The sequence below is a fragment of the Penicillium psychrosexuale genome (genome assembly GCF_028828465.1).
Source record: "Penicillium psychrosexuale strain IBT 29551 chromosome Unknown utg000004l, whole genome shotgun sequence".
NCBI classification, from domain to species: Eukaryota; Fungi; Ascomycota; class Eurotiomycetes; order Eurotiales; family Aspergillaceae; genus Penicillium; species Penicillium psychrosexuale.
Window position 1 is genome coordinate 2,336,031 of NW_026643189.1, and position 13,322 is coordinate 2,349,352.

At 50.8% G+C, this 13,322-nt stretch overlaps 4 protein-coding genes across 4 annotated transcripts; 3 read left to right on the plus strand and 1 right to left on the minus strand.

The window, feature by feature from the left end:
- Positions 1 to 925: 925 nt before the first annotated feature.
- On the plus strand, positions 926 to 3,823 carry ura7 (small subunit rRNA maturation protein UTP4; the record flags this gene model as incomplete). The annotated part of the gene is made up of 2 exons (XM_057187633.1): positions 926 to 1,979; positions 2,046 to 3,823. 2 exons carry the CDS (start codon positions 926 to 928, stop codon positions 3,821 to 3,823), a joined length of 2,832 nt encoding a protein of 943 aa, XP_057039336.1.
- Positions 3,824 to 4,635: 812 nt separating this feature from the next.
- N7518_006707 (Alcohol dehydrogenase superfamily zinc-type) lies at positions 4,636 to 7,167 on the plus strand (the record flags this gene model as incomplete). Its single annotated transcript, XM_057187634.1, has 8 exons — positions 4,636 to 4,734; positions 4,819 to 5,043; positions 5,834 to 5,946; positions 6,009 to 6,155; positions 6,227 to 6,323; positions 6,375 to 6,839; positions 6,886 to 7,007; positions 7,065 to 7,167. 8 exons carry the CDS (start codon positions 4,636 to 4,638, stop codon positions 7,165 to 7,167), a joined length of 1,371 nt encoding a protein of 456 aa, XP_057039337.1.
- A 584-nt stretch (positions 7,168 to 7,751) lies between these two features.
- Positions 7,752 to 8,984, plus strand: N7518_006708 (KH domain-containing protein; the record flags this gene model as incomplete). The annotated part of the gene is made up of 2 exons (XM_057187635.1): positions 7,752 to 8,145; positions 8,281 to 8,984. The coding sequence occupies 2 exons, from the start codon at positions 7,752 to 7,754 to the stop codon at positions 8,982 to 8,984; spliced, it is 1,098 nt and encodes a 365-aa protein (XP_057039338.1).
- Positions 8,985 to 10,577: 1,593 nt separating this feature from the next.
- Positions 10,578 to 13,094, minus strand: N7518_006709 (putative LPXTG-motif cell wall anchor domain protein; the record flags this gene model as incomplete). Its single annotated transcript, XM_057187636.1, has 2 exons — positions 10,578 to 12,467; positions 12,576 to 13,094. The coding sequence occupies 2 exons, from the start codon at positions 13,092 to 13,094 to the stop codon at positions 10,578 to 10,580; spliced, it is 2,409 nt and encodes an 802-aa protein (XP_057039339.1).
- Between the last annotated feature and the right edge of the window lie 228 nt (positions 13,095 to 13,322).

The following is a 13,322-nucleotide window of genomic DNA, read 5'->3' on the forward strand; positions in this document are numbered from 1 at the left end:
CAGTGGCCTCGATAGCACAATACACTTCATGCGGCCCGCTGAAGTTTAGAACTGGGCTACAGCTCGGGTTTTTAGTTTGCACCGGCGAAACTTGCTCGGGTATCCAATGCTTCCGCTGCACATTTTTGAGCTAGACTACGACGCGAAGTCAAGTTGCTTATCGGCAATTGCTCCCTGGTCAATATGTGCATGGTGGGTATAGTTGTTGACCGCTTCTTATCGGTTGGTCGTTGCATTTCACTCGCCTCCTTCTATGACGGGGAGTTGCAATAGGAGTTCGAAGGTATCCCACAACGTTCTTGGTGTTGCACAAATACAATGTTACCAAGACTGTTTGCTGGACAAGCAAGGCACATTGGATATGTAGTGGCTGTTGACTATATACTTTCTGAATTACTCGACCACACTTGTCTCAATCCTATCTCTTGTACAAAAGTTATACATATTTCTATGTCCTGACCTGTATCTAGGTACTAATTCACCTCAGGAGACACTTGCATTCCAATTTGGAAATAAAATTCTACTAGAGCACATCTAATTGATGGAACAAGTTTTCACTACAGAGATTATCATCGTTATTGTTTTTTCTTCTCATCATGTTCCAGATATTGGCCCGATTCGTAAGGCACTATATTTCAATCGCCTACACGTGATCTCGGGAAAACCTACCCAACTAGTCAAGATATTCCGGCCGCTAAAAATTATCTACAGAAAAAAAAAGCGGCAGCGCAACAGTCGCAAGGAAAGCTTTGGCACCACGCTATAACCACCTATTTGTGTTTAAGAGATGACTGTCTAGAGGCTGGTTTTACAGCCTGAGCTGAATTATTCTTGAATTGATCTTCAGCACCTCCATTTCTGATTTGCACCCCGTTCAAGACCATCCGAAACGAGCTCTCTGGCTTCGAAGCCCACATCTTCAATCATGGATATCCACCGCTGCCGTTTCGTTTCTTACAACCCACAGGCGATCAATGCACTTGCATTCTCGCACCCCCCGTCAGCAGATCTAGCTGGGCGTGGCGTACCCACCCTCCGACTCGCGATCGGTCGTGCGAACGGTGATATTGAAATATGGAATCCGATGCGCGGTGCCTGGTTCCAGGAGACCGTGATGCGTGGAGGCAAAGATAGAAGCATTGAAGGACTTGCGTGGACACTGGATCCCCAGGAGGATGGGCCCGATGGCACCAAACTGCCAGGAAAGCTGCGTCTGTTTAGCATTGGATATTCCACGGCCGTCACCGAGTGGGATCTTGAGAATGGCCGCCCGCTGCGCCACTCAAGTGGAAACTACGGAGAGATTTGGTGTCTTGCTGCGCAGCCTCGCTGGCAGGCGACTAAGGGCAAAGACGGGAAGGTGGTTTCTCCCGCCGAGGGCGAGTACACGGGTCAGCACCTCGCCGCAGGATGTGCGGATGGGTCAATTGTCATCTTGTCTACTGCCGATAACGACCTCAAGTTCCTGCGCCTGATGCGTCCCTCAACAAAAAGAGCGCGCGTCCTGAGCGTTACCTTCCAGAACCGCAATACCATTGTCGCGGGTTATGCTGATAGTTCTATCCGTCTCTTTGACATTCGCACGGGTAAGATGCTGCGGACAATCTCCCTGGGCAAAGGCCCCACGGGTGGCCCGAAGGAATTGTTGGTTTGGTCGGTCAAATGTCTGCCGGATGGCACGATCGTGTCCGGTGACTCGGCTGGTGAAATTCGGTTCTGGGATGCAAAGAACTATTCTCTCTTCCAACGGATACAGGGCCATCTTGCCGATACGCTTGATATCGCAGTGAGTGCCAATGGAGACACTGTTGTCAGTGGCGGTGCCGACCAGCGAACGGTCGTCTACCGCAAGAAGGAGGGCGAGAAGGGCGACAAGAAAGGTCGCTGGGCTGAGATTATGCACCGTCGCTACCACACCCATGACGTCAAGGCATTTGCTGTCTATGAAACAAAGGACATCAGTATCGCTGTGTCTGGAGGTATGTTGACCTTGGTCCACTATGAATTTGAGAGGGTCAAGCAATGCTAACTTGTTTCGTTTAAAGGTCCCGATGCAACACCAATCATTCTCCCTCTTCGTGAATTCGGAAAGGAACACCACCGCAAGCTTTCGAGTCTCCCGCAAATTCCTCAGCTCACCTCCGCGCCGTCAGCTCGTTTGATTATGAGTTTCTGGGATAGAGAAGTGAGCTTGTGGCGTGTGTCTCGAGGCCCTACGTCCTTGCATGAGAACATTGATGGTCAACGGCATAGGCTCGTTGGTAAGGTTCTGATACAGGGCGAGGAAAACATCTCCTCGGCGATGCTGTCCTCGGATGGCAAGACGCTCGCTGTTGCAACCATTGCCGAGGTTAAACTGTTTTCCCTCCGTCGGAGAAAGGGCGACGAGAAGGGTGCTCTGCGCATCCAGAAGATCGATGTACCCAAGGTACTTTCCGATGAAGGTGCTCGCCTTGTGACCATTTCCCCCGACGGCCGATGGCTTTCAATCGTTCGCCCCAACAGCGACATCTACATGGCACGGATCCAGCAAACCTCCGCATCTAATGAGAAGCCCCAGGTGATGCCACAGTTCGCAAAGCTCAAGAGAGCCGCACGTCATGTACGACACGAAAAGGCATCCCACGGAACATTGGGCGATTACGAGAGAACGATACGATCTGTGGTGTTTTCAGACGACAGCAAGGTTCTGGCGAGTGGTGATATCTCTGGTTGTGTCGATACCTGGGTACTAGGCACAGCGACCGCACCCACGAACGGTACCGTCAAACGTAGCGGGGCTTCGGAGTCGGACGATGATTCATCTGATGATGAAGACGACGACGACGTTGTGATTGAGGGCGAGCGCTGGACTACCGCTGCCACTGAATCACCAATCCCTCGCATGAATTCCAGCATAACTTTGTTGTCCTTCCGTCCCAAATCCGCCCCCACACAAAAGCTTCTCGCCAATGGCACGCATCAGTCTGGCGAAGATCGGCTGATGGTCCTCACAAGTGAGCACCAGCTTATCGAATTTGATGCTCGGGATGGCAAATTGTCCGACTGGTCTAGACGCAATCCCAAGGCATACCTCCCCGCAGAGTTCCGAGGCGTTAAGGACCGAGCTATGGGCTGCATGTGGGATCTCTTTGAGGGCCGCGAGCGCCTCTGGCTCTACGGAGCATCGTGGCTGTGGATGTTTGATCTGCTCCAAGACTTCCCCTCCCCCGAGGAGGCTGCTAAGACCGAAGAGGGCAAGACCGCAGGTCAGCTTGTCAAGGCGTCGAAGCGCAAGCGCGAAGCCCTCGACGATGACGAGGACGAGCGGAGGAAACACAACACCGGTGCCGGTGATCGAATTCCTCAGACACAGATGGATGTCCACTTTGGCACCAAGGTCCGCAAGATCGTCGGCAGCGATGAATCGCAGGGAGAATGGATCACGCTGGACAAGGAACGCCCCCGCGTGCCAGGCGAAGACGATGAGGCCTACGAGTACGACGAGACCTTTGCAGCCACCAATGAGACAACCCTCGCCAGTCTACGACGCGGAGATGGGACTGCGATCGAAACCGAAACCCCACAAAAGGGATCACAGAAGCACACTGGCGAGACCAAGAAGCAGCTGGTAGAGACTAATGGTGCCTCAGCTCAGCAGCCTGCACGTCGGTGGTGGCACACCTATAAGTACCGTGATATCCTCGGCATCGTACCTCTCAACACCTTGTCGGATGACGATTCCGACGACCAGAGCCCGAGTGGAATTTTGGAAGTCGCAGTGGTGGAGCGACCTATGTGGGACGTTGAACTGCCTGGCCGTTACGTCAAGGACTACGAGTGAAGCAGAGAGATGTGAAAGGGCTTTCTGTAAAAAAAAATAGAATGCAGCTGATTCAGATATGTAATTTGGTTTGAGCATACTTGGGGAGCGCATGTTACCGGCGCCTTATGTACAGGGATTCTGAATTGATGATTACCCCAAAAATAATTTGCCTATAACTAGTGGACTTGTATATTTCCTGTAATGGGATCTAAATATCTCAAGTGAAGTACAAAAGTCACAAAGGAACAGACCAACGACGATCCAGAACCAGTGCGGGGCCTTTAGGCAGAGTGACTTTAACCTCCGAGGTCAGGCTCAACTCTCACTTGACCTTTGAAACTTCTGTACACCCTGAGCCAGCTGATCTTTCTGAAAAGCCTTTGATCCGCTGCCCTACTTGTCTCCGTGAATCCCGAATCTCATCCCGATCCGCTTATCGGCTTATCGTCTACACGTCAGCTCCAAGGCTGTGAAGTCCGACGACACATCCTCCTCCTTCCATAGCCCCTCTGCAAGGGCCAGGGATACTTCTATCATATATCGAGAAACCCTACATTTGCCAGAACATAAACGCTCGAAAGATTCATTAAGGAGGTCAACAGCAGGACTGCAGCATAGGTCCTTCCAAGTCGAAGTCAGGGCGGGGCCAACTACTGCATACATTCGAAGAAAGCAGGCAATCACGCCACCCCTTTTCAATAAACGGACTTCCTCTATATTCAAGTGTTCTCTGCTGCTTCGAACTCACCTCTCAGGCCCTCGACTCCGATCTCCGATCCCTACAGAAACGCATCCCACGCCTGTCCGGCAATAACCGCATAACTACAGCCATGGGTCTCTCATACAACGTCTACTTGACTGCCAATAAGATCTTTGGATGTAAGGGATGCAAGACTCATCTTGCAGATTTCAATGATATCATGAGTCGGGTATGAGAATTCCTCGAATCCTATTCTTCCTATACACTTTACTATGAATAACCTCTTACTAACCCATGCCTTTCGACTCTCTAGAACTTTCGAGGCCAGCACGGAAAAGCATACCTCTTCAATAAAGTCGTCAACGTCACACAAGGCGAACCTGTAGAGCGCAACATGACGACAGGTCGACACCTCGTGCGCGACATCGCCTGCAGACAGTGCAAGGAAACGGTAGGCTGGAAGTACGACAAGGCATACGAGAGCAGCGAGAAATACAAGGAGGGCAAGTTCATTCTCGAGGAGGAGCTATTCTGTGTCGTCTGTTGATGGGTGTGAGACTTTCCACTTATCTTCATGTGTGTCGACCTTGATCTTCGATTCCTGCACCTGACAGGCCGGCTGGTGGTTTTATGATAAGAATGGGATTGCATTCTGTGAGCATTTCTTGTATTTTTGTGCTTTGAAGACTGATTCTTGCGACTTGTTTTGGTTTATCTTTCTCAGCTTTGGTGTTTCCGAAAGGCGTTGCGAGGAATATTTGCTTTTCTTCATTCGGTTTCTTTGGGCCCGATGAAATTGGAACTAGCTGCGCACTTGCAGAGCAGGACTTGCATGTCACGTCGGCCTTTCTGATACGTCCTTTGAATACAGTTTGACGGCTTATCTCTCTCCCGCGTAGCATCAACCATCTTTCGGAGTATATAGTCTGCTTGGAATGGTAGCTAAAATTCCGTTGTATCCACAAATCCATACAACATACTCCTATGAGAAGAGGAGCCAGCTCCATCTATATCCCATTTTGGCATTTTCAGTGGAGATCAACCACTGTAGTGTATCAGCCCCACCAGGTGATTCGCACAGAAGCCCGAAACTGGAGAAATTAGTCCATAGATTTCTTCTTAACTCATTCGGATCCGTCTGCAATCTGATCGTTCGATATTGAGGAAATTTGACTTGAAAAATATCCACTATTATTACAGCTGACTGTGAATTCCGCCACCAAACTCCAAAGTAGGTTGCTGCTCTCATACTTCGATTCTCTGTGAAAGATTGAAATTTGACCATCGTCAGAATGACTCCTGCTCCCTCGGATTCTGGTATGATGCAGGCGGTCGTGTTTCACGGGCCCTATAAGGTCGCCGTTGAGCAGAGGCCTATTCCCAAGGTTCAGGACCCGGAGGATGTTATAGTCAAGGTTGGATATACTGCGCTTTGTGGAAGGTGGGATTGATCTATACTTTTCTTGCGAAAAGGCCCATGCTAATTTTCGTAATATTCTACAGTGAGCTGCACATGTTCCGTGGCGTGGAGCCTGCAGGAAAAGATTTCATAATGGGACATGAATTTGTCGGTACCATTGTGGAAATGGGCAGCGCTGTCAAGACTCTACAGAAGGGTGACCGGGTTGTGACTGCATTCACTACTTCCTGGTAAGTCGCGTGCTCATTATATGCTGATTTTGCAGTGCAATTGTACGAATGTTGCGCTGACACCATGATAGTGGCGAATGCTTCTACTGCAAGCAAGGGTGGTCTTCTCGCTGTGATAAGAACGGTCTTTTTGGATGTGACAGCTTGGACGGTGGACAGGCCGAATACGTGAGTTTCTAAGCATGTTATAGCTTTTGCTCTATATGTTAATATTAACAGGCCCGCATCCCGAATGCGGAAGGTTCCGTCATGAAGGCCCCCGAGGGCGTTGACGAGAAATATCTGGTGCTCATGGGAGATATTTTCCCCACGGGCTGGTTTGCAGCAAACAATGCATTCAAGAACTCAACCCCGGAGCAAATTGCTGAACAGACAGTAGTCCTAATTGGATGTGGGCCTGTCGGTCTCTGTGCGCTCATCAATGCTCTGGAGTACAAGCCCAAGCATATCCTGGCGGTTGACTCGGTCCCGTCGAGACTGGAGCTTGCCAAGTCGCTTGGTGCCGAGCCGTGGAACTTCCAGCTGGACCGGGCTGGTCTAGACAAGCGTGTTCAGGAGTTGACAAATGGACGTGGTGCCGATGCCGTCATTGAAGTCGTCGGGTTGAGCCCTGCATTGCGCACTGGCTTTGAACTGTTGCGGCCTTGGGGAACTATTAGTAGTGTGGGTGTCCACAATGGAGAGGTAAGTAGGTCTGTATTGGTTTTAGTGTTATTGCTAATGAACGCAGATCCCTTGGGACGGCAATGATGCCTATTCCAAGAACCTCACTGTCCAGATGGGGCGATGCCCTGTTCGGTCTGTTGCTCCTCAGGCTCTTGAGGTGCTCAAGAGGAACCAACATAAGCTTGGGTGAGTCCATGGTATAGTTATATGACTGATATATTGGTGCTGACAAAGAACTTTTAGCTTCATGACAGATAAGATCATGCCGCTCTCGCAGGCAGTGGAGGGCTATAAGCTATTTGAAGCGCACCAGGTGCAGAAAGTGATATTCCAGGCTGATAAGTAGAGAAGATGTAGACAGAACCAGGTAATATAGAATAGAAAGAAGAGTAGAATATAGAAAGATGAAGCTGAAGTCCAAAAAAAAAAAAGGCAGATTTTCATACTCGGGTTCTCTCCGCTTAAAGCAAAACACCACCACTCCAACTTCTTCGACTCTTTCACATCTCCATCTTCCTCACCTTCGTCCCTTTTCTTCTTCCTCTCCTCTTCTCCTTCTCCTCTTCTCCCTTTCTCCCATCGACTGCTTTTCCTGTTCACCTTCTTCTCCCCCTCTCTTGATCCGAGATTCTGCCGCTTTCCCCTCCCATCCATTTCTCCACTTCCATCTCCCTCTTCTGTGAGTCCTCACCCTTTCTAGCAGTTCGATCCTATTCACGGATTCCCTCACCTGAGGATTTGCGCATAGCTACATATGGCATGCGCACTTCTCTTTGTCTCAATTACCAAACTGACTTTGCCACTATTTGGGTGTGAAGTCTCTACCGTCCCGCGACCGTACGGTCTTAAAGAAACCTTCTATCCCGCCATTCACTTGACCTTTTCAAATCGCTCAATCGCTCCTCCTACCTCCATCGATTATCGATAAAAATGGATTCCACTGAGATTCACCAAACTACTGTCGTGGACGAGCCCATGACCGATAACTTCAACGACAACCTCGCTGAGCAGGGTGACCTAGAGGCCCCCCTCAAGACCGAGGAGGAGTATGCTATCGCTGAGCTGACTCTGCGTGCTATTGTCTCCTCCAAGGAGGCCGGTGTTATCATCGGCAAGGCTGGCAAGAACGTTGCCGACCTCCGCGATGAGACTGGTGTCAAAGCCGGTGTGAGCAAGGTAGTTCCCGGTGTCCATGACCGTGTCCTGACCATTACTGGTCAATTGCGCTCGCTTGCTCGCGCCTATGCGATCGTGGCCAAGGGTCTTTTGGAGGGTGCCCCGCAGATGGGCATGGGTGGTATTGTCTCTAACAATGGGACCCACCGTAAGTGATATCTTTTTTTTATTGCCCCTCAATATTTTGATTTGGACTGGTTATGCTGTTCGGGGAATTAAAGCAACCCATACAGAGAGTCTGGAAATTCCCATTCTGATCTGAGCTTGTTCTAACTCTCTCCAGCCGTTCGCCTTCTAATCTCCCACAACCAAATGGGTACCATCATTGGACGACAGGGCCTGAAGATCAAGCACATCCAGGACGCGTCGGGTGTTCGTATGGTTGCGCAAAAGGAAATGCTTCCCCAATCCACAGAGCGCATTGTCGAGGTCCAGGGTACCCCCGAGGGCATCGAGAAAGCTATCTGGGAAATCGGCAAATGTCTGCTTGACGACTGGCAGCGTGGCACCGGCACTGTTCTCTACAACCCCGCCGTGCGCGCTTCCCTCAGCGCCTCGCAGCCACTCAACAACAACCCTCCTGCTGGAAATGGCTACCAGGGCAACAACAACAACAGCCGCCAGTACAACCGCACCGGCAACGGCGCCGACTTCAGCGATGGTGGCTATAACCGCCGATCCAACTCGGATGCTGGAAACCGCGGCTACCCCCTAGTTACGGAAGATGGCGAAGAGATCCAGACCCAGAACATCAGCATTCCCGCGGACATGGTTGGATGCATCATCGGCCGGGGCGGAACCAAGATCACAGAGATTCGCCGAAGCTCTGGCGCTCGGATTTCGATCGCCAAGGCTCCTCATGACGAGACCGGCGAGCGCATGTTCACCATCATGGGAAGTGCTCAGGCCAATGAAAAGGCCCTATACCTTCTATACGAGAACCTGGAAGCCGAAAAGACTCGCCGCAGCCAGCTTCCCCAGGAGTAAATCCTGCGGGACCATCTCTGGTGTTTGTGTGCGGACGAGACGGTCCTAGCAGGACTCCTTTGTGTTCTCTGACCTTACGACTTCCTCGAAGACTTGTCGGTCACGATCAGCGGCGGTCATGTGCTAGCGCTTCTTTTATGTCTTTTTTATTTTCTATTTCATTCCAATTGCTTTTCTCTGTTGATCTTCTTCCTCGGCTATCTTTTGAGGTTCTAGCCTCGTCACACGTCGCTTTATTCACAAAAAGACAAAAGTTCACTGCAATGGATGGAGGGAATACATGCGTATTAGATACCAAGTTTGTGTGGTCTTTATCGACCATTGTGCGTTGAATTGCATCGCGACCCGGCTGTCTCTCGATCCTATCTCTCAACTTTGTCAATCACAACAGCCTCACACCTCCATTCCCTCCCTCGCTCCCCCCATTCAGCTGAACTGTCACCGCGATGTCCCTAATCTCTCTTTACACCTACCCCGACTCCTGAACCACAGACCTCTCCGCCACTATCCCGGTCTCTACCTCCACCTTGTCCTTCTCATCGTTCCGCCTTGTACGTCGCCAGTTCGCTGGCGGGGTATATTGATCCTTGTCTTTCCTCTACTCTTATCTCCTCGACTTCTGTACCCTGTTCTCGTTCCCTTCCTATCCCTGACTTACTGCAATGCTACCACCTTTTACCAACCCTCGAAAACGAAACCTCTAAATAATAAAAAAACGCTCCTCGTCTCCTAATTACCCTTCTTTCATGTGTCTCCTCGCTGCGTACCACCTTGGCTGTTCTCAAGTATGAATATCTGGTGTTGAATGTCAATAGGACATTGCCATTATCTGAATCTCAAGAAATATCCAGAAAGACACGATCTTTTATATATCCTCCTACATTGTATTATATTTAGAAAGCAATAGAATTAATCAAAAAGCTCTTGAATATCATTTCATTCCATTCAATCGTTATGTAAATGTTCGTTGCGACTCAGGACAACAAAAGAAACAAGAGAAAAGACCAGCCTGCGGGCAACAGACTTTGATACAAAACCGTGCCCGCAAGAAATGAGAGACGTGACAAAAGAATAAACAGGGAAAGAAAAAGAAAAACAAGGAACGGTAAACCCTAGCGCGGGATACACACATGGAACAGTGCCACCCGGTAGAGTATTATTGACAAGAGACGCCGCCAATGGTAGGTTTGTACATGAAGTGACAAGCCACCAGTAGACATGATGATAGTCCACGGTGGTGAGATGGTGTTTTTGCTGTCAGGGATATTTCCCGCAGACAAAGATCACACAGAGAAATGTGGACATTTAATAGAATGTGTAATGTGCTGGCAGCGTGATGGGGGTGAAAATACAGAGGAGATTCGTGGGAATGCATAGCGAAATTTTGTGAACCGTGCATAGGAGGGAAAACTTCGAACTGCCGTGGCTGCTGAGACATGCATAACAGGCAAAGCCCTTTCAAAAGATGGAATGAATGCCGATGTCGAAGCAGATGTCCAAAGAAACTCGCTGCGTAAGTGACGTAACCGGATATTTTGACGGTTGGCATGCATGATAGTGGGGTTCAGCCAGAGGATATCAGAGATTTGGACGTTAATCGATGCTGTCATCGAGGTTTGCATTATTGGGGGTAGCCGGAGCACGATTTCGAAGACCGAATCTCCGGGCCCCCAAGCTGTTCGTTCGCAGTCGTGGTGTTTGAATTGGTGTGTAGCTGGTTGCCACTTTGCTTGATGGGGTCGAAATCCTGGTCTGGGAGGGTTCCATTTGGAGTGATCGCGGACTCTCTTCGGCTGAAGATCCCTGGACGTTATTGGAAGAGAAGCTGGGCGTTAGGCCGTAACGGCGAGACCCAGCCTGGATGTTGGAGCGGGATATCGCAGGAGTGTACGTAGCAGGGTTCATGTAGCTTCGGCGGAATGAGAAACTCGACGAGAGAGTCGGTGTCCGAGGCTGGGATGACTGCACCTGCGGCTGGGGGAGGTGGGATGGTTGTTGATATTGGTATGATGGTTGTTGGTATTGGTGTGATGGTTGGTATTGTGGGGAGCGAGGGGAGTATCCGAAGCCGTTATGTTCCTGCTGCGCACCGGAAATGGAGCGGGACACAGTGTGACCTTGGGAGAATCGTTGCCGAGGAGGGGGTATGGCTTGTGTAGGAAGCGATGTGCGTATTTCTGTATTGACTCTGGAGCTCGAACGACTATGTGAACTTCCGGTCTCTCCGTTCTCCTCGCCAATGGTCAGCCTGCGGCTGCGGAGGGAACTTGGCATGCGATTGAGACGACTGGCTGGGCTAGACATGCCGGGAGATTGCGTTGGACTCTGCTTGATATCGTTCGTGTTTCCAGGGCTGGCATTGACCACGGATGATCGACGTGCTTCAAGGCGACTGGACATGCGATTCGTACTATGGCGCCGCTCAACTCCTTCAGGCTCTTGGTTGCCGTTTCTCTGATACGTTGGTATGGACATACGAGCATCGGCTCCTGCGCCATTCGATAATTGGGGCTGCACGACTGTCTCTCGGCTCGAGGACGGTCGGGCACTCTTTAACTGCTCATCCGTCAAGGCTAGGCAGAGCTCGGTCAGGCTACGGCATACACTGTCCGCTTTGCGGCGGGCATGTCGTTCAGGCGAGGAGTATCCTCCATTCACAACAGAGACACTGCTTGACGGAGCGGTATTGACGCCTAACGCGGTGGAAAGGTTCAAAGCATCGGTTATCGTCGCTTCGAGGCAGGTGTACACTTCACCGCTCAAGACAGCTTTTGCCTTGGCCAATGCGGATTGCAGGATCGGATGCACCGGGTTATGTTCAATATCTGCAGCTGAGATGCTGGTTTTGCGGCGTTGCTTCGGTGAGGAGGATAAGGTGGTAATGGTAGTGTTTGCAGTCCGCGGTCTCTCGTTCGTAGGGGTGTACATCGCCGCCGAAGATGATGAGGGCAGTTTGCCTGTCAGTTCCAGCTTTTTGATGCGATCTTTGAGATCATCCAATTCGTCCCAGACGGTCGATGGGGCCGTGATGGACAATGTCGACTCGCTTCCATCAGCGCGCGATCGTTCTGTATCGGCTCGCGGTCGCCCGATCACTTCGGAGTTTGAAGTTTGCCGGCTGCTTCGGATTGTAGAGAGCCCCGAATGGCGATTGATGCGCGGATCATTGAGAGAGGACCGACGCTCCTGCTCCTCAGCAGCAGACGGTGTGCGCGGTGAAGTTTCTGGGCTCGTGCGGCTGAAGCGGCTGCGCGGAACACCGACGGCGGATCGCGCACTGGATAGGGTACTGTATCGGAAGCGAGCTGGGTCGTCTAGAGGATGGGCGGATGACGCTAGAGTATGTGTGGCGCTGTAGGGGGCAGTAGGGGAATCATTTTGGAAATGCAAGGGGTTGTCGAGATTGCTATACCGCTGATCGGGTGAGGGGGTTTGTTCTGTCGTTGGCGACCGTAGACTTTGACTAGAATAACCCAGCCGTGACTATTATATTCTGGTTAGCCATCGGGCAGTCGCAAGAAGGGGTCACGCGGATAGCACAAAAGCGATTGGGAATGCGATCGGCTCAAGACCTGTATCCTTCTCACTTACCCGTCTGAAATCTGAGCGACCTATGGAGTCGCGCCGACCGGAATCGGTTCTCGCAATATTGAGGAACACATCCTCGTTCTTTGGGCGGCCCTCGTCCCCCGAGGACTTGTCCTCGACCCCCCGATGAGTACCGTTGAGACTGCCATTGTGAGAGCGATTATTCTCATTTAGGGTTCTGGTCGCTCCAGAATAAGCCAGACTTGATGGCATTGCTCTTTTCACATCAGGGCGATCTTGGTGTAATTCGTCCTGTCTGCGCCTCTTTGAAGCATAGGGAGATTCAGAAGCTTGGGGGCTGGGTGAGCTGAAGCTTAAGACGGATCGTCGGGCGCGGTGCAATAAGGAGCGTTTGGTGGTTAGATCGGGCGTTTCATCAGTGGGGCCATGGAAGCGAGTGTGCAACGACAAAGAACGCGAGAGAGGAAAATGTCGGGGAGGTTGGGAGTGCTGGTCATGGTCATGGCCAGGACGCTGATTGACCTGGTTGGGTCGCAAATGGTCACGGGAACCCGCAGTCATCGTGTACCTGTACGGAGTACGGAGTACAACATACAGAGTACGATGAAGTACTTTGTACCGTTTGAGGTGTTCCTACCTCGCCTGACAATTCTGGGGAAAAGCTGGGATGGTATAGATTGGAAATATGCACAAGTCCTAGTCACTGCAGAATGTCAGTAAGGACTTGAGGACTTGACCTGTCAGAAAAGATTGCGGGTATATACTTAGTAGTGTGGGAAAATTTCAATA